The sequence below is a fragment of the Elephantulus edwardii genome, unplaced genomic scaffold (assembly GCF_000299155.1).
Source record: "Elephantulus edwardii isolate Elephantulus edwardi_28Jun2011 unplaced genomic scaffold, EleEdw1.0 scaffold00088, whole genome shotgun sequence".
Classification (NCBI taxonomy): domain Eukaryota; kingdom Metazoa; phylum Chordata; class Mammalia; order Macroscelidea; family Macroscelididae; genus Elephantulus; species Elephantulus edwardii.
The window spans coordinates 7,687,826-7,709,069 of record NW_006399838.1 but is presented as its reverse complement, the minus strand read 5'-3'; the positions used below and the strand labels follow the sequence as shown (position 1 = coordinate 7,709,069).

At 39.3% G+C, this 21,244-nt stretch overlaps 1 protein-coding gene across 1 annotated transcript in view; it reads left to right on the top strand.

The window, feature by feature from the left end:
- Positions 1–21,244, top strand: part of PRKCI (protein kinase C, iota) — a 59,928-nt gene that overhangs the window by 29,251 nt on the left and 9,433 nt on the right. The window contains exons 9-17 of the mRNA XM_006890384.1: positions 1,433–1,609; positions 1,962–2,059; positions 2,693–2,779; positions 4,854–4,989; positions 10,623–10,710; positions 11,610–11,735; positions 16,885–16,964; positions 19,507–19,596; positions 20,164–20,279. Coding sequence (XP_006890446.1) covers positions 1,433–1,609; positions 1,962–2,059; positions 2,693–2,779; positions 4,854–4,989; positions 10,623–10,710; positions 11,610–11,735; positions 16,885–16,964; positions 19,507–19,596; positions 20,164–20,279 — 998 coding nt within the window. The remainder of the gene's footprint in view (positions 1–1,432; positions 1,610–1,961; positions 2,060–2,692; positions 2,780–4,853; positions 4,990–10,622; positions 10,711–11,609; positions 11,736–16,884; positions 16,965–19,506; positions 19,597–20,163; positions 20,280–21,244) is intronic.

Here is a 21,244-nt window from a genome sequence, read left to right as displayed (position 1 = left end):
ACAGGTAGTGAAAAAATTATATCCCTCATTCCTCTTATTTTTCTTTATCTGACTCAGAGAATCTCTTTTTCCTTATTACATTTCTTTGTTATATTGGTGACTTTACATAATACTTATACTTTTTTTTAAATTTCATTAATTTTAATGAACATTTACAGAGATTTGGGGTTTTCATTCATTCATTGTTGCACAATATTTATACTTTTGTGTCCTAATAAACTTTTTGGTTTATTCTTGGCTATGAAAGAGTGATTTACCTCTCTCTTTCCTTTTTATTTTCAGTGTTTGATAAGTTTGTTATTTTCTTACTCTCCTCTTTGTTGGCTTCTTTAAAATGAAAAACCCAGCAAGGATTTAGGAAGATTTTAAACATAAAGTAGGAAAATAGTATATCAAACCAAACCACACCAATCCTGTGTTTCTCAGTTAAAACAGTTATTACTAATAAGCTCAGGCTTGCAGCTTCCCCTCATTTCTCTCATTCTTAGAATATTTTGAAACTCATATTTTAGTTTATTGTTATGTCATGGTTTGGTTTTGGTTGTTTTTTTTTTCAGTATCTTGTCTCCTCTACCCACCTTTTTCTTCTAGCTTTCCTCTTTTAGTTACAGATTTCTTTTTACATTGCACACGTTGTTAACATTTATAATCTGCCCTGCAGCTAATGCCAGCTCTTTCCTATATAGTTCATTGCTCGGATGTATCATTTGAAAGAACATTCCTAGTGATAAGGAGTGAATTCTCTGTTCTTCTGGAGCCTATGTTTCCTTCTGTTTGCTTCTCAGTTGTTCTTACATTAGCTGTTTGTGAGGGTCTGCAGAGCGTTATGCTAAGTGAACACACTGAGTCCGTGAGGACAAATAGACCATTATTGTAGACGTGGAAGGATAACTCGTAAAACATGTATGAGGATCTAAGGAGGGGTGGGGGATCAGAGGAGTGAGGATGGGGGGAGTCATAGGGTCACACAATTTGATGGATGGAGGAGACACCACCCCAATTGTCTCCAGCAACATCTGTCTTATTGTCTCCCCACACTTAATTTTTCCCAGTTAATTTTCCGTCTCTCATTGTCAAAGTTTGTGTTATTGTTTTATCCATGCATTTTCTTAACAAAAATTTACCAAGTCCTGTTACAACATACTTAATAGTTCTCAGCTTTCATTCTCTCCATTCTCCTCACCGGGGCTCTGACCTCCATTCTCTTCACCGGGGCTCTGACCTCTCTCCATTCTCCTCACCGGGGCTCTGACTAACTCATCATCTCATTCTACCTCCTTGGTAGTTAGAGTATAGGATCCAGAATGGTGCAAGAAGATAATGAAGAGCTTAAATTGAGTTAACATTTTACAATTATCCTTAGGTGCTACAAGTACCGTTTATGTGCACCATATTTTCAAATACTGCTCTTTGATGGAAATGTTCTCCACAGGCAATGAACACCCGGGAAAGCGGCAAAGCTTCTTCGAGTTTAGGACTCCAAGATTTTGATTTACTCCGAGTCATAGGAAGAGGAAGTTACGCCAAAGTACTGCTGGTTCGATTGAAAAAAACAGATCGTATTTATGCCATGAAAGTTGTGAAAAAAGAACTTGTCAATGATGACGAGGTGAGCCCCGCACACCCTTCATGTCCCTGCGTTGTTAGTTCACCCTGCTTTTCTGATAAAGCTTCAGAAAAGATTATAGAACCAATATCTAATCTGACTGCTATTAGATTTTTAAAAATTAAACCATATCATCAGGGAGTAGCACTTGAGTTTTAGGAAAGCTTTCTAGACATTCTAATTGAGAGCTTTCTTAGTGGTGGGATTTTCTTTCTTTGTATGTAAATTGTTATAATTATCAATAGATTTGATATTAGCCTCATTGGTAATAATTATATTTGTGAGACTTCAGTTGTTCAATTTGGTGATACTGTTTCCATTTGACATCATCTATTTGTTTGATATTTTAAAATAGGATATTGATTGGGTCCAAACAGAGAAGCATGTTTTTGAGCAAGCATCCAATCATCCTTTCCTGGTCGGGCTGCATTCTTGTTTTCAGACGGAAAGCAGGTAAGGCTGAGAAAGAGTGAGTCTGAGCTTTGTACGTTTGTATACCACACTACAAGAACTCTTCCTGCTGTAATTCATGGCATAGAAGTCAGCGATAAGACAGCAGTATGATGCTTGTAACTCTGCAACTCAGATTTCAGTCAGTGATAGCAATTTGATAGTGAATCAGCATTTGGAAACTACCTGTTTTTTACGTCCTTGCAGCATCTCTTCAACCCTCAAAAAAAGTCAGGTCATAGTTTTAACAGTTGAAACACAATGTATTAAATTATTTCAAGGTCCTTCTTTTAAAATGTACTGTTTCACTAGAGTTTAACTGGGGTAGGGAGGGAGGGCATGATAGGGGTTTTGTTGTTTTTTTATCCTAAGTGACAGTTGAAAATTATTTTGGTAAATGCAAGGATTTTAGGTGGAAATGAAAGGCCATTAACTGCAAGTGATAAAACTTTAAAATAGAAGTAAAAGTTAGAGTTATCCTGTTGGTTTACTTTCTCTTATCTGCTGCTCGTTATTTCTTTTACTCTTGGTTTCCACCGAATCTTGGTTAAGGGTAAATTGGGTAACCACTCTTGGGATTGAGTTACTCTCCCTTGTTTGGGGTCAGGGTTTTATGAATGCTTTCCTGTGTTTTAGGCTGTTCTTTGTTATTGAGTATGTAAATGGAGGAGACCTCATGTTCCACATGCAGCGACAGAGAAAACTTCCTGAAGAACATGCCAGGTTAATTTTCCATTTGTCGTATTTTTTGGTAGGGCACTGACTTTTTATGTACCAGTGATTGAAAACAGTAGGTGATGCTTTTTAAAAACTGAACTTATTTTGATACTAGTTGAGTTTTCCTAAGTATGTAGAAGATGAACCCTTACTGTCGCCTCGGCATCAGCTCCTGACAATTTAGGAATTTGTAAATATGTGTTGTTAGTTTTATCAGGTCTATAGTGATTGAGATTTGACAATTTTTCATTAGGAAGTGACTCATATATGTTTAAGAGTAATTATACAACTCCTCTTGGACTATAATTTTGGTTTTCCTCTATATGCTTTCTGAATTTTTCGATACTTGATTTTTTTCCCTCTGACTGCAAACATGTTTATGTTAAGAAATTAGGAGTGTTGCCGAGTGGCTGTCCCTGGGAGGTCACTCTCCCCAGGCTCTGTCCAGGTGGCGTGTGGGAGCTTAGGGCTCTGCCCGGTGATGTACAATCCCTTTCCACAACGCTGGACATGGAGCTGGGCCTGGAGTCCGCACCTGCGTATTCTTACAGCTTCTCAGACAATGACTGAGGAGACAAACCATGCAGGAAACAGCCTTTGGGGGAAAAAAGAAATTTAACAGTGCTAAATATCAATTTTGTGCCCTTACTTTGATATTCTTATAAAAGACTTTTTTTTTTTTTAAATATATGTTGGAGGAGTTAAATGGGGGAGGAATCATGTAATTCTTGACTTTTTCCTCATTAACCTTAAACAGTTTCGTTCATTCATTGGTGCCATATTTTTGTGAGATTTTACTTTTTTTGTTTAACTCATACTTACCTATAAGCTTACCCTTTCCTGCTTCTTTGAGAGTAATGAGCCATGACTTTCTGTAGTTTATGAACACAGTCAATATGTATTCCTTCTTTGTTCAGTGGTCTGGTTTTTTTACTATATTAAAATGCTGAGGTTTTTTTACACTTTTTTTGCTTTTCTACGAACGAAAGCACAGAACAAGTATTCTTGCTCCCAGATCATAGAACTAAGTAGCTAGGAAGTCCATAAATGATAAAAAAATTAAAATAATAATAATATGATAAAGTCATATTATTTCAATTTGTGTGCTTTGTAACATGGTTAATACTCTTTAATACTTCTGTTTGTTGTTGTTGATTGCCTTTGAGTTGATGAGTTGAGCACGACTCCTAGCGACCCTATGAACAAAAGGCCTGAAGCCCCTCTACAACTATCAACATTTATCAAAGTTCATGGAGTTTCCGGAGGCATGTTATTTAGGAAGTGGACGCCACTCCTGCTTCCAAACCTGTCATAGTTCGTTATTGTTGTTATGTGCCATTGAGTCACCTGCGATGTATGATCCTATGTACAGCAGCTCTGAACCCTGCCCTGTCCTGAGCCAGTCTCACTAACTCAGACACAACAACCCCCACTGCCCCAGTCACTGTATCAATCCATCTCATTCAGGATCTTCCTCGCCTGCCCTGTCCCTCCACCCTTCCAAGCATGATGTCCTCTTTTGGCTAAAATTTCTGGTTATCTCAGTGATCCAATGGAAGCTAAGATGTCTTTCTAGAATATTAAATTTTATGAGTACCTTTGAAAAATGTCTCTTTTCTAAAATCTTGGTATGGATTTTATTGGTTTTTTTAGTCAACTTTTATTGTTCTTCCTATTCTAGACCAGGCGCTTGTTCATAACCATTTGAGAGTCATTGGTGTTGTGGAGTAGAAACCTGTGGACACCTCCTTTTTGCTTCAGTTGTAGAATTAGAGATTGGCTAAAGCCCTTCCAAGGACCCCGATTAAAAACTCCTATTTAAGACTGTCAGATTATTAACTACATGTACAACAGAAGTCTAATTAACCTGAACTTTTATAATTGTGTTTTGGCTCAGATGTTTTAAAGTGATACTTCAATTTGTTTTGGGTAATCAAATTTTAAAAATATTGAGCAAAAAAGTATTTCGATATAATATTTATGTTCCTGTTTGCAAATGGTAATAGGACCTAAAGTCTTTTAACAATATCACTATTTAAACATGGATGAAATAATGGGACTTTTTAAAATTTTGTTTTAGATTTTACTCTGCAGAAATCAGTCTAGCATTAAATTATCTTCATGAGCGAGGAATAATTTATAGAGATTTGAAATTGGACAATGTCTTGCTGGACTCTGAAGGACACATTAAACTCACTGACTATGGCATGTGTAAGGTAAGGAGGAAATATTTCCGGTTACTAAGAGAGTGTTCAGCCAGCCGTAACACGATCCTTAGGAAACACTTTCCTCTTTAAAGATGGGGAAATAACTGTTGTTTGGTTTGCTGTGCTTTATGAAATCCTAGCATAAAAATAGATTTTTTTTTCCTTAAATGTTTTATAAATTCGGTCTTCTGTTGACTGTTACATGGGCTTAAAAGTAAAAAAAAAATAAATAAAACAAATTCACTGTCATAGAGTCAGTTTTAGCTCTGAATAGTCCAGTGCGACAGAGAACTGCCTTGTAGGGTTTCTGAGACGGTGAATCTTTATAGAAGCTGCTGGTTACATCTTTCTCATGAGGGGTGGCTAATGAGGTATTTTTGGGGTGTTGATGATAATAATGACTATTTTTGTGTGTCACATCAAATCGGATCTGACTGGCACAGGAAGAGATTGCTTCTCTTTCTCCAGCCGAGCATCTGGTGGATTCAAACTGCAAACCTCTGGGATCGGGGTAATGCATTTTAAACCACCAGCTTTGAGGTTAGCAGCCCAGTGTGTTTTAACCACTCTACCACCTGGAATTCTTATAAGAACTACAGTGAGAATTCTTTTTTCTTCTCCTCTGTAACTTTTTTAAAATTGTATGTAACACTTTTCTTCTTCAAGACAACTTTTTCTTTTGAAAATTGTGACTGTTACTGGAGACAATTTAGAAACGAATCCCCTGTGATCCCATTTATTTAACATATCTACTTGCATATTGTCTTCCAGTTTTGTCGTTTAGTAACTCTCAAATAATATATTCATGATTTTCTTGTGAAATCTGTCATTTTATGCATTTCTAATTGAAACATAAGATCTGGTTGTTGTTGTTGTTTGCTCTTGAGCTGGAACCAACTCCTAGCTGACCCTCCAGCAGGTTTTTGGAAGCAGGAGGAGATGGCCCATCCTCCCTGGGAGCAGCTGGTGGATTTGAACTTCATGCCCTTGAGGTTGCAGCACAGCTTCTTAACTTTTGGGCCACCTGCGCTCCCGAATATTACCTAGAGTTGTTGTTATTATTATCTAGAGTACAGTGGAATAAAATAATTTTAGTTACTTGCAGAAAGATGTTAGCTTCTTTATGTCTTGGCGTTGTTTGGTTTTTGTAACAGTACTTTATCTAAAAATCTGTAATTTTTATAAAATATGTAGAAAACGGCTTTCCTTGCTGAAGTGCAAGGCACAAAGTGAACTTCACTTAGTCAGTATTACGGGAAGAAGCATTGAAATCTTTGAAGGATCTTCCTCCTTCACCTGAAGAAAGTGCTGCTTCAGACCCGCACTGGACACGAGTTAGATATGTCACCCAGTGAGATGGCCTCAAAGGCCCAGAGAAGTCATTTCCAGTAATGGAATTGTTCAGCATTTGTTAAAAAAGAAAATCTTGAATTCCTTTTGCTTTTATGTACAAAATTTAAAGCCATTTTTCTGATGTTATTTTAAAAGCTCTCATTACGCAAATAATGGTGTTCATTTATTTATAATTCATGATTCCAAAGACCTTATGTGCTACATTTTGCATTTTGTGAATACGAACTTTGTTAGATCCAGCAGGGAAGGACATCTTATTTTTTTCCCACCAGATCGGATTCAGTGTTAAGCATCTCTTTGTATCTGAAGTGCATAGAATTTGACTCCATTGTATTGTTAGTTAGGTATGTTCCAAACTTCTACTACTTCATTCTCATATTTCTGATTTCCTTGTTGGGCTAGAATTTGCTTTCCTATTTAATCTTCTAGACGCTTGTGAGGAGCTCTTTTTTTCCCTCCTCCTTGACCATGCTGTTTCTCCTGCCGTCAGTGGTTTCTAAGCCTACCTGCTCCTTCTCTGTGTATATTGTTTCTCAGAAGGATGCTCTCACCGTATAGCAAACTTCAGCTTATTTCTGGTGGGTCAGAGGATGATCTGCGGAGAGGACAGGCTCTCAGGAAGCTCCCAGATTATCCTGCCAGCTTTCCTTGATTCAGAGGACAATACAGACGTTTGTGAACAGACAGACTTCTTTGCAGAGACATTCCGCCCTGTACCTTCTTCACTTTCTTTCACTATCTTCACTTTCCTCTTCCAGCTTGGAGTCTTTGGAGTCCTCAGGGAGACAGTTGCCCAAAGCAGTGTTTTTTCTTGAGCGCATCAGTATTCCTTTGATTTGGATAACTGATAAGGACTTCCAGCTTCTGCCTTTCTTTTTTATGATTATCTTCGTGACTCCCTGCCTTTCTCTTTTTTGGAGTTTGGCCTTTTAGTTTATACTCTGTGTTACACTGGAGACACTCTATAAAATTGGTCCTAATTAGCCATCTCAAGTTCATCATCCAAAAGCCTTCCTTGAGTACACATTTCTTCACGTGAAGTCCGTGTGTTGTACCCAGGACATACCACAAGAGATTGCTTCAGCGACATCACAGAACTAAGCCAGCCAGGAAGACGAAGGAAGAAACACTGTCTGTCTCGGGGCAACCAGAACTGATGCCCTGTCACTGCGTGGGTTCTGGGTATTGGACTGCAGGCTCGACAGCATCAGCCTCCTTCTGGATGGAGCAGAGTGGCTTCCCTGGCTCATTCACCTCCTCAGACTTGAACACTTCTGGCCTCAGAAGATTATAGCTTTAAATCAGCCGTCCTTCATCTTTAGCTGCTCCTTTAAATGGCAGAGACAGAGATTCTGGAATTAGCCCTGTATTTCTTTTCTTTCATTCTTGGTCCAAGCTCATGTCAGATCCTAAGTCCTTGCCTATTGCACGTCAGCACAGAGGCACAGGTGCCCTTTGCTGGGTTATGGCCCATTGTCTCCACCTTCTGCAAGGTTATGGGGCACACCAGCTAGACTCCCACTGGAACTTCCTGAAATCTGGTTACACTGCACCTTGCCCTCTGGCATGGCTTTGTTGATGGATTCTTTGCAAGTGTTCTAGGGGATCCATTGCCGTATTCCTTTTCACTTCCTCCTTCTCTAAGGCCTGACTTCCTGGAGGTGTGTTTATGAAAGGAGTTTCTGAGGGATATTACGGTATAGCTCCCTCTCCTGAGCAACAGAAAAGAAAACCTCATTTGTTTTTTTCAGAGACTTTGCCATTTTTGTTTTCATAGTAGTGGTGAGAACGCTGGCCGCACTGTCAGGGTCGTGCCTGTTGGCTTTCAAGTGGGTATCTTGGTAATGGAATTTGTGTTAGGTACATGCAAATTTGTTGGGGATCAGCTTGGATCAATTTGATTTTCATTTTCCCCCAAGACCAGCTGTCATCCCAGAGTTACGCTGTACGTTGGTAAATAAGCAAAGGAGATCTTCAGTCATTTCCGAAAGTCACCAGAGACTGTAGCACAAGGAGGGCGGGATGCCCACTCAGAGCCGCTGGATAATAAATGTGTCAAGTACAGACTCCCATTCCTGAAGCTCACCCGGGAACGCAGGAAGGGCTGTGGTTCCGTGGACCTAGGGAAAGGCTGGGCTGTGGGTCAGCCCTAAAGAGAAGGTGTGACGTTGTGGCTCACAAGACGTGGACGCTGTTTTCTGAAGAGAATGTCATTTTCTGTGCTCAGAAATCCGATCCAACAACTGGCCTGTTAACAGAATTTTTAAATAAGAAATAATTGGCAGGGTTAATAAGTACCCAGGTTTGTGTTTCCTTTTCGATCTGTGTGCCATTGTCTTGCTAGTGAATTCTTTGTCCGTTTTCAAAAGAAAACTGACAACAGTAAAGGAGACACTTCGTTGTAGTTACTGTCAGATTGATCCTGGCTCATGGCAGCCTGTTTGTGCAGAGCTGAGATGCTTCAGAGGGTTTTCAAGGCATCCTTGAAGAGACAGAGCTTCACACCTGGCTTATTAGGTTGGTTTTTGTTTTTCAGTTTTCAGATTTATTATTGTTGTTGTTATGTGCCATCCAGTTGCCTGCGACTCATAGCCCTAAACCCTGCTCTATCCTTTGCCAGTCTCACCATCTCCAACACACTCACCCTGATTACCCCAGTCACTGAATTAGTCCATCTCATAGAGGTTCTTTCTCTCCGGTGCTGTCCCTCTACTCTCCCAAGTATGATGTCCCTCTCCAAGGACTGATCCCGCCTTGCAACATGTTCAAAGTATGTTAGATGAAGCTTCAGAATCCTTGTCTCCAAGGAGCAGCCTGGCTTCACCCTCTCAAGAATGAACCTGTTTGTTCTTCTAGCAGCCCATGGTATATTCAGTACTCTTCTCCAACATCACAGCTGAAAGGCATCAATTCTCCTTTTGTCATCCCTAGTCATTGTCCAACTTTCTGATGCATAGGAAGTAATTGCAGAGACTATGGCCTGAATCAGGCGCACCTTAGTTTCCAGACTTACATCGTTGCTCTTTAGTACTTTGGAAAAGTCTCTAATAGCAGACTTTCACAATGCAATATGCCTTTTAATTTCCTGGCTGCTGGTACCAAGATTGTTGATTATAGAACCAAGCAAACTGAAGCTATTACAGTCTCAGTCTCGTCATCTAGCATGATGTTGCCAAGTGGTGAGAATCTTTGTTTTCCTGATGTTGAGCTTCAATCCATATTGAAGGCTGCAGTCCTCAGTACTTCTGCAGCAAGTACTTCATGTCCTCAGCAAGCACAGTTGTGTCATCTTTTTTCAAGCAAAGAATCTCTTTACTTTCAGACATACAGACGTATGTATTCTGATAAGCTTTATATTTTTGTGTGGTGTGTTAAGTACATGGGAACTTATATTTGTTGATTTTTTTTTTAATAATTGCCAAAAAATATAACCAACAAATTTGCATGTACCTAACACAAAGTATCAAAATATAAAAATAGAAGTAGTTAAAAGTATTAGAAGAATTTCACAATTCCTACTTATGGGAAGAGATTTGCCACACCTGTACTAGAAGATGATAGATCAAATAGGCTAAGTAATAGTTCACAGAGAAAGGTTTGGCCAAAAGCTAGAGAGTGTGTGTCTATGTCTACATGTATTTGTGTTTCTGTCATTTTGTGGTATGAATGTGCCAGATCTCTTGCCGTAAGTGAGGATTGTAAATTCTCCCAATCATTTTATCCACTCTTATTTTTATACTGTGATTCTGTGTGTTAGGCACATACAAGTTTGTGTTTGTTACAGTTTCTCTATATAATATATAGTGATAATAATCCACTTGCTTGTAGTTTCTCTGTTTATACCTATTGGTAGTGCATTTCGCTTTAATTTTCTTTATCCTGTATCTATTAAAATAAAAACCCAAAAGCCTTGTGTGTTAGAAATGCTGCAAGGAACACCAGCTGTAACATCAGCCATGGCTGGGTGCAGGATGTGGGATTTGAAGTGACTGTTTTCTTTATGAAATATGATTAATTTCATTTGTATATTCTTAAAATTTTAGAAATTGAATATAAATTTTTAAATATAATTTTTCTCTTAATTGACCTGACATTTATTAACATTTATCGAGGATAGATTTTCTTTAAGTTATTTAGTCATATTGTATGATTTTAATGATAAAGGCAGCCATCCTAGTGATAGAACATTTAAGCTTGAGCCTTAAAATTTTAGCATAGATGCTAGATACAACAAGAGGTGAATTTAAAATGGAATTTGAGATGATCTTTTCTCTTTCTTTTTCTAAAAGGAAGGGTTGCGGCCTGGAGATACAACTAGCACTTTTTGTGGTACTCCTAATTACATTGCTCCGGAGATTCTAAGAGGAGAAGATTATGGTAATAAATAAATTGTAGGATTTTAACTCTGCTGAACGGGTGGTTAAATGTGGTAGCAATTGAATTATATAGTGCACTTTAGTGTTTTAATACTGATTTTCTTCGTATATGCTTTCTTGATCCCCATCAAACATAAAATGAAAACCTCAGATCTTGAACTTACAGATAGTGTGTCTTTGGCAACATTTGAGGATGCAAATTTGTATTAGTGGAAAAGCCAGGCGGTATTCTAATCAGATTACATATAATAGTATATACACGTGACTGATCTCCCTCCTACAGAAAAGGAAACTGAAGAACAGAGATTCAGATCTCAGCAATGTGACTTCAGAGTCACGAGCGTCCGGAACATTCCCTAGAAATCTGAGGGACAGTGGCAAGATTGCTTCCTTGTCAGGGACCAGTGGATACACTTGTTGTTAAGTGCATAAGTCCAGTGGATACATTTACTTTAAGAAAATATTTAACTTCTTTGATTTTAGCCCTAGATTTCAGCAAATAAAAAAAAAAAAGTGGACTTCCCATTAATTACTGTCAGATTCAAGGATTTGAGGAGGTCATTCTAAATTACAATTTAATTATGTTATCAAAATCAAATACTAGCTATGGGCATGAGACTTAAGTTAGAGATAGATTTAGAAAAAGAAACATTTCGCTGGCCTTAAGGCTCTATTTTACTGCCTTTTACTCAGTGAAGTACTCTGGTCTGCTTGCCTCCCATAATGGTTGTAATGCTTCTAGAACTTACGTGGTCATTGTGTTTATTTTTTTATTTTTTTTTTCATTGTGTTTATTTTTGTCCCACATAGTAGTACAAATCTTTGACAAGCACAGAGTGGATAATTTTGTTGCTTTAAAATCTCCTTTCTAAAAAAAAAAAAAAAATCTCCTTTCTGAAGGTTTCAGTGTCGACTGGTGGGCTCTTGGAGTACTCATGTTTGAGATGATGGCAGGGAGGTCTCCGTTCGATATTGTTGGAAGCTCTGATAACCCGGATCACAACACAGAAGATTATCTCTTCCAAGGTAATCTGCAATATTTTGGATATGAAGTATGTCCCGAGAGCTCATATGGCAGTTTGGAAGGTTTCCCTGTGAATAACCTCATCTAGAGGGCAGATAAAGGCAGAACAAACTAGTACTTTGAATAGATAATATACTCTTGGCTTAATTCGTGAGATTTTGAGTCTTTTTTTTTTTAGTTATTGTTACATCTGTTCTGCTTTTGTAGTCTTCAGTACCATTTGCCAGTTATCTTCTTATACTAACAAAAATCCAACACCGAAATACTAACAGAAACATCTTCAGCTTGTATATGACAGAACGAGATCAGAAGGGTGATGCCTGTGGTTTGAGAGGACGGTAGCACTGACGTGGCCCCCAAGGCTGAATACTAAGTCCAGGAACAGTGTAGAGGAAGATAGAGTATCAGGAAGATGAGGGGCTGGGAAGGTGGGGGAAAATACGACGCAAAAACTGAAAATACAGATAATTGAACAGAATAGAAACAAGCAGCCAAGCACAAGAACTCCCCAACATACGGTTCAGAGATTGCTGAAACGCTTTGCTTATGAAATCTGCATTTAATAATTGCATTCATCAAAGGTCTGCATAGACAGTGATTTTATACTCAGCCCAGACAGCCAGGGAGTATGTGGGATGACGTTGGACGTCCAGGCCGTTAACCGGTGACCACTTCACTTGCCATACAATTGGTTTTGACTTAGAGTGGCACCATGTCGGTCAGCGTTTTCAGTGGCTGATTTTTCAGCAGTGAAACTTTTCTTCTGCACTGGTAATTCCCAGTTCAATTCAAACCCATTGCTTAATTAAGTAATTAATTAAGTAATCACGTTACTTAATGTAGATTCCAACTTCCTTTTATGTGCCGTTGAGTCACCTGCGACTCACAGTGATCCTATTCCAGTAGCTCTGAACCCTGCTCTGTCCTGAGCGAGTCTCGCTGACTCCGACACACCTGCTCCGCGTGCTGTGTCATTCCATCTCATCCAGGCTCTTCCTCTCCTGTGCTGTCCCGCCGCCACCTTTCCAAGTATGATGTCCTTCTTCAGGGACTGACACCTCCTGGCCACGTGCCCAAAGTAGGGGAGACGGAGCTTCAAAATCCTAGCCTCCAAGAAGAAACTTAGTTTCACCCTCTCCGGAACAGACCTCTTTGTTTTCTTGGTGGTTCATGGTATGTTCACGACTTTTCTCCAGCACCACAACGTGAAGGCGTCAATTCTTCTGTCATCTTTAGTCATCGTCCAGCTCTCTGATGCATAGCAAGTAATTGCAAAGACCATGGCCTGGATCAGGTGCCTCTTAGTCTCTAGACTGACATCATTGCTCTTTAGCACTTTGGAGAGGTCCCTGAGAGCAGAGCTGACTGCTGGTGCCAAGCATGTTGATTGTGGAGCTGAGCAAGCTGAAATTGTGAACAGCCTCAATCTCTTTTCCATCTATCATGGTGTTGCCCATTGGACCAGTGGTGAGGATCTCTGTCTTCTTGATGTTGAGCTTCAGTCCAGGTTGAAGAGTACGGTTCTTGACTTTCTGCAGCAAGAACTTCAGGTCCTCCTCAGTTTCAGCAAGCAAGGTTGTGTCATCTGCATAACACAGGTTGTTGATGAGTCTTCCCCCAATCTTAATGCCACATTCCTCTTTGTATAGTCCAGCCTCCCAAATGATATGTTCCACATACAGCTTGAAAAGGTATGGAGACAGGACACATCCCTGTCACACTCCTTTCCCAGTTTTGATCCATGCAGTATTTCCTTGCTCTGTTCTGAGGACTGCTTCCTGGTCCAAGTATAAATTTTGCATAAGCACAATTAAGTGTTCTGGGCTTCCTATTCTCCCCCAGCTTAACCACAATTTGTAGTGATCCACACAGTCAAATGCCTTTGCATAGTCAATGATACACAGACTTTTCCTGTGGTACTCTTTGCTTTCTGCCAAGATCCATCTGACGTTGACAATAACGTCCCCAGTGCCACAGCCTCTTCAGAACTCAGCTTCTATTGCTGATAGTTCTCTCTCTCTCTCTCTCTTTTTTTCTCTTTTTCTCTCTCTCTCTCTCTCTCTCTTCATCTATTGTCCTTGAAGAAAGAATGTTGTACTTTTTTTTAGTTTTTTTATTATTTTTTGTGTGTGTACTGTCAAATCGGATCTGACCAGTACAGGAAGAGATTGTCCCTCCTTAACCAGCAGAGCATCTGGTGGATTCGAACCGCATACCTCTGGGATTGCAGTGCAGTGTCTTGCCACTAGGCCACCAGAGCTCTCAATACTTCTCTTTTGGTATACTGTGTCAGTTGTTTTTGGATAATCTTCAGCAAGATTTTGTTTGCATGTAATATCAGTAATATTGTTTGATATTTCCATGCTTTTTCGGGTCACCTTTTTTTTGAAATGGGAATAAATGTGAATCTCTTCCAGTCATTTGGCCAAATAGTTTTTCTCCAGATTTCTTGACACAGCCTGGTGAGCAAAGTCCAGGGCAGCATCTGTTGAAATATGTCAGTTGGTATTCCGTCAATTTTCGGGGCCTTGGTTTTTGCCAAGTTCTTTAGAGTAGCCTGAACTTTCTCCTTCATCACCATTACTTCTTGATCACATGTTGGTTTCATGAAATTCTGTGTCAGCCGATACTTTTTGGTATAGGGACTGTGTGTGTTCCTTCTATCTTTTAATCCTCCCTAGATCATGAAATATTCTGCCCAGAGCATCTTTAAGTTTTACAACTTTTTTTTTTCTATAATTATATTTTATTAATTTTCATAAACATTTACAGAGATTTTGGGCTTCCACTCATTCATTGTTGCACTATTCTCTCTACCCTCCTCCCAGTTTGTTCTTGTCCAAATGCCACAGTGCTTGTCAAAGCCAGTTCTGATTAATCTTCTTTGTCAGTGTATCCTTTGCCATTCCCTATCACTCCTCCCTGAGAGAGACTTCACCCTGAGTCATAAGGAAAAGGGGACGGCGTATTCTCTTAGCTACTTCCTGCTGAAAAGGGACGCTGTGGGTTTCAGGGTGAAGATCTTCTCTCATAAGTTTTACAACTTGAGGCTTGAATTTGTTCTTTCGTTCCTTCAGCTTAAGGAGTGATGAGTTAGTTCAGCCTTTGGTTTTCGGACTCCAGCTCTTTGCACGTTTCTTTTCTTTTTTTTCTTTGCATGTTTCATTGTAGTATTTACTTTGTCTTCCCAAACCACCCATTGAAATCTTCTGTTCAGCTCCTTAACTTGATGCTTCCTTCCCTTTGCTCTGATTTCTTGGCACTGTAATGGCAATATTTAGAGTCTCTTCTGATAATCCACCTCGGTGTTTTCTTCTTCCTCTTTGTAATGACTTTTTGCATTCTTCACAGATGATATTCTTGATAACCTCCCTTAACTCATCTGCTTCAGTAGTGTTTAAGGCCTCAAATCTGTTCCTGAAATGGTTTTTAAATGCAGGTAAGAGAGACCCAAGGCCAACTTTTTGGTTCCTATGGATTTGACTGAACCTTCTTTAGCTTTCGTTTGAACTTGCATATGAGTAGTTGATGGTCTGCTCTGCAGTCATCATCTGGCCTAGTTTCCACGGCTGGTATTGAACTGCCCCAACTCCTCTTTCCACAGGTGGAATCAGTCTGATTCCTGTGCATAATACCATTAGGTGAGATCCATGTGTATAATCTGTGTTTATGTTTCTTATAAAAGATATTTTTTACAACAATGAATAAGTTGATTGATTGTACAATATTCTGTCATTCTGCCTCCAGCCTCTTTTCTGTCATCAAGCCCATGTTTTTCAACTACTGATCCTTCCTCCCTGTTCCCATTCTTGGCTGCATGTTCGATCGATTTCTGATTTCAAAAGTTGGTAGAAATTACTGATTTCCTCCTCTCTGGCTCTGGTTCTTAGTGTATATATCTGAATAATAGTGGTATTCACTGAACTGCCTTGTATGCGTATGGATAGTATTCTGTCGCTCGCAGCATTATCTTTTAAGGTGGGTCTAGAAATGACCTTTTTGACTATGAAAGTGACTCTTTTTCCTCATGTTTTCATCTCTGGTGTAGTATATCGTAAGATTGATGCAAAATGTCCCATGGCTGTCTATCTCATTTTGCCAGTACCTTGTATGTCAGTATTTATGTATTCATTTCTTTCTGAACAGTGTCCAGTTTTCCTACATTTGTGCATCTCACACTCCACATTTTAATCATTAGTGTCTGCTTACAACTTTTCCTCCTTGTCGTTTTTCCAAAGTGAAGGGCTCAATCTCAGTAACTATTATCTACTAGTCTACTTAGAGTGTGCTCTTTCGTACATAGGGTTTTTGAAAGCCTCTTATTTCAGAGAGGGTGGCCAGTCCTTCCTTTCCAGCTCTTGGGAACCAGTACGTACTGACGGCAGTGGGCTCAGTGTATCAGATGATGAGGGTGACCCTGGACAGGACAGGGTTCAGATCTGTGCATAGGGTCGCTGTGAATTGTACTCAGTCTGACGGCACATGACAACAGCGATAGGGCTTCCATGGGTGTAAGTCTCATGGACTCATCTTTCTCCAAGCTGCCACCTTTTCAGTTAGCTGCCCAATGTATAATTCACTGTGCCACCAGGTCTCCCTTATACTAGTAGGTAGGATTATCCATATTAGCATGTTAATGAGCTACTATTTCATACCCAAGCATTTGGCAACAATTTTATAGTATAGGACCAAGTACTGTTGAAGGCGTGTTAAGACTGGGACTGTCTGGATGATGGAGGGAAGGTTGACTGTAGGACCTTCATAGCATAATCAGGCAAAGTCCAATAACATGACATCTATGTTGTAGTTTATGCCAAAAACTTTTCTAGCATTTTTTCATATGTCTAACAACCCTTTAAGGTAGGTATTTTTATCCTAGTTTTTACAGAGGAGGAAACTGAGACACAGAAAGGTAATCAAAGAATACATGGGCATAGAAATTATTACTTTTCCTTAAATTTAGGTTGTAGGTTATCTCCAAGAAGAGGCGAGGGGGTGGGATTGCCGCGGTATGTGTGGTGTCATGTTGAATAGACTAATTTTGATTGTATTTTCAGTGCCTTTGCTGAACATGCATAACATTTCATAGTAAAGATACAAGGTTCAAAGCATGTTAAAGTGAAATGTAATGGCATAATTTTATCTTTCTAGTTATCTTGGAAAAACAAATCCGAATACCACGTTCTCTTTCTGTAAAAGCTGCAAGTGTCCTGAAGAGTTTTCTCAACAAGGTATAAATAAATTATATAAACACTTCATGGTTTATCTTGGATTCCCTGAATGGAACTGGTAATATAAAGGTCTAGAAAAAATAAAATGTCTAAATAGCCAGGTATTTAGCTTTTCATTTAGTTATGGAACTTTGCTTTAACCAGAGGAATCTATAGCGTTCCTCTCTCACACTCCCCTGAATGAGATGGATTGACTCAGCGACTGGGGTGATGTGGGTGGGTGTGTCAGAAAGAAGGAAACTGGCTCAGGACAGAGCAGGGTTCAGAGCTGTTGGACTTAGGGTCACTATGAGTTGGAGTTGATTCGATGGCACTTAACAACAACAATTTATAGCATTAGGGACTGGGATGAGCTGTCTTCTGTTTTGCCCGTATATTTTTGTCCCCAACTATGTATCATATAAGGTGTTTTAATGTAACTCATATATGCAATATAATCAGTTTGGGGAAAAACAGAATATTTGTGCATAACTTCATTACCTAACTTCATGTTCATAACCTATCTCTAGTCCTTTGTTATTCCTTGGGTCATTAATCAGCGATTCTATCAATTACACATATTTATTGAACACTTGGGACAGTGGTGCTCTCTACAGATTCTCATATTTTTTAATCAGCTCAAATTTAGAAGCAATGAAATGCTCTTTTTGACCCTTAAAATTTTACACATTATTTTAACCAAAAGAAGATAGTCAGAGGGCAAACAAACACATTAAGAAATGGTCAAAATCCCTAGCTCGAAGACAGATGCAAATCAAAACAACTATGAGATACCATCTCACCCCTGTAAGAATAGCAAAATTCAGCAGAGCAGCAAACAACAAATGCTGGCGAGGTTGTGGAGAAACCGGACCCCTTATTCACTGTTGGTGGGAGTGTAAAATGGTGCAACCACTGTGGAAGGCTGTATGGCGCTCTCTCAAAAAGTTGCAAATAGAGATACCATTTGACCCAGCAATTCCACTACTGGGAATATACCCTAAAGACACCGTAACTGCCACCAAAGCATTTATATGCACACCCATGTTTATTGTGGCTTTGTTCACTATAGCAAGGAGTTGGAAACAACCTAAGTGCCCATCAACAAATAAATGGATAGAGAAGCTGTGGTATATTCACACAATGGAATACTATGCTGCATTGAAAAACAAAGAACTCATGCAATGTTATACAAAATTAGTGACCCTGGAGGACATTACACTGAATGAAATATCTCAGTCACAAAAGGACAAAATACTGTTTTAAAACAGGGCTGACATTGGGGTTGGGAAGAAACTTAAGAGGGGATAAGTAGTGTACACTGCATTGAAACAGATGAGGGAACGAACTGCTTAAAAGGAATATATGATCAGGTATTACTTCCATGACAAGAACCCAGAATAAGAGCTGCATAGTCAAGTCGACTGGGGGCGGGGTGGGAAATTGTTCAACAATGAAAGAATTTTTTTTTCCAAGAGAAAAGCGAACTGAGGGGGTGGTAGGCAGGGAGGAAAATGTGCAACAGTGAATGAATGGGAATCCAAGTTCTGTATAAATTTTCATTAAAATCTCAATTAAAAAAATTATTATATAATAATTATGCATATTCAGCTGCAGGTAATTGGAAAGTTAGCAGAATTTTAGGATCCATATAGGATTCTGATTTTGATAATCATAAATATTACATTGAGTCCATGGCAGAATAGGAAGCAAGGTGATGTGTATTTCTCTCCCTAGGTAAATAGAGGAATGTGTACCTTAATAAAAGAAGAACTTGAACCTTGTTTTAAAGTAACAGCTTTAGAGGAAGAAAGATTTAAACATGAAAGTTAGTCTTTAACACGTTGGAGAGTGTGAGATTAGAAAAGTGAAGATTAGAGGTGTTAATATGCAAAATAAAATACCTTCTATCAGAAAGGAAAAATGAGTCCATGTTCTCATTCATATTCATGAAGCAGCCGGGAGAGTTTCTAAATCACAGTCCCCTTTGCAATTTAGTTGTGTCCTTATCCTGCACAGATTCTACTTTGTTGCTGTGATTTGAGCAGAAAGCTTCAAAAATTGAGCTGAACCCAAATTTTTGTTGAAGTTTGGGGTTTCCATATCTTCACTTCCACGCAGTTGTGCCAAAGAAGTAGCTGAATTTTGAATCCACCAGATGCTCTGCTGGAGAAGGAGGGACAATCTCCTCCTGTACCAGTCAGATCTGATTTGACGGAACACACACACACACACACACACAAATATAATTTTAAAAAGAAGAAGTAGCTGGATACAGTTTAAATGTTTCTCCTCCTTTTACCCCTCTTAATCGGTAGCAGAGTGGTGGCAATTTTCCACTTTAATTATCTAGTAAAATGGAAAAGGGTCACAAGGATATCTTAGTCATAAAAATATCTAGATATAGAAATGAAATCTGATCTTACACTTTGTAGACATGAAAGTGCGGCTGTTCTGACTTGAAGGGTAAAGGTGTTGTAGGCATGAACCATAGGCCACGGAGGTGGTTTCTTTTACAAGTACACTGTTCCCCCAGTTCTTCAAACATTTCTTTCTACCATAGGATCCGAAAGAACGGTTGGGTTGTCATCCTCAGACTGGATTTGCGGATATTCAGGGACATCCATTCTTCCGAAATGTTGACTGGGACATGGTATGTAAATTTTCATTGCAGATTAGGTTTACATTATTATTATTTTGGGCCACGTTACCATATGAGGGTAATAAGCCATATTACCCAAAGGGAGCTCTGGTGGCTTGGTGGTCAGAAGCAGTGCTGCAGTCCCAAGGGCATGCAGTTCGAATCCACCAGCTGCTGTGTGGAGGGCGGAGGGCCAGTCTCCTCCTGTGTGATTTACTGCTTCCGAAAACCCAGTAGAGGGTCAGCAGTGAGTGGGTTGCAACTCGTCAGCACACCACCACAGTAACATTATCATCTTGGGCCAATGTTTATTATCTCAAATGATTCCCTTAATATCTGCCTTTAATGTGCTTTTTAAGACTTTTCTTTTAAAGCTTACAAAATTACTATATCAGAATAGGCCTGTTATTACGTAGCCTGTGGCAGTTCCGATTTATACATTATGTCCAGCATAATGAGATGGTAGAACCAGGCCTGTGGTCTCAGTTTTTTATTTTATATGACTGGAAAAACACCTAAGGCAGGGAAGAATTCTTCTAACAATGCAGGCTCGAGCTCCTTTCCAATATGTCTTTTCAGATGGAGCAGAAGCAGGTGGTCCCACCCTTTAAACCAAATATTTCTGGAGAATTCGGTTTGGACAACTTTGATTCTCAGTTTACTAATGAACCCGTCCAGCTCACTCCAGATGACGAGTAAGTATTTTATAAACTTAAATACTTAAAAGAGTTTTTCAGACCTTACATTTTTACTGATTATATACAGTGCAGATTATGTGGTATAATTTATCGAACCTTTAAATTGTGAACTTTCAAACAATTTCCTCAGCTTCCGTTTAAATTTCAATTACTGGATATTTGAATCTCTTTTGCTGTTATAAATCATAACAGTTACTGCCACTTACTTTCTGCTATGCTTTCCATCTCTTAATTCTCACCACTATCCTACAAGATCGTCACTGTCCTCTTCGTTGTAAGAGGAAACTGGAGGTCAGAGAGGTGAAGGCGAGTATTCAGCTATCTGTGGTGGAGTCACATTCGGAGGCCAGTGTGACTGAGGCCTCTGCACTCCCCGAGTCGTGGGCTTTCCCACTTTGACAGGGAGTGTCTTTGTCTGCACCACGAGGATTAACTTGAGATTCCTAGACGACAGAGTGGGTCAGGGGTCTGACATTAGGTTGCAGTTTAAAAATACATTGATTAGAATAAGTATTTGAATCATTTGCCTGTTAGTATAGAATCATACTTTTTTATTTTAGGCATTTTATTTGCACCTTATTCTTTCTAATTACATTCCTTACAGCAGCTATTCTGAATGGTCTCAGTGTCTTTAAAAACCTTCATCCTATCCATCATTCTTTTTCTTTTCATTAGTTTATTTACAAAATTCTAATACATTATTCACTGTTGGTGGGAATGTAAGATGGTGCAACCATTGTGGAAGGCGGTGTGGCGCTTTCTCAAAAAATTGCAAATAGAGATACCATTTTTTAAAATTTATTGTTTTTGTGTGAGTGTACTGTCAAAATCAGATCTGACTGGTACGGGAAGAAATTGTCCCTCCTTCCTCAGCAGAGCATCTGGTGGATTCGAACCATGCGCCTCTGGGATTGTAGTTGCAACTCCTTGCCACTAGGCCACCAGAGCTCCCCTAGAAATAC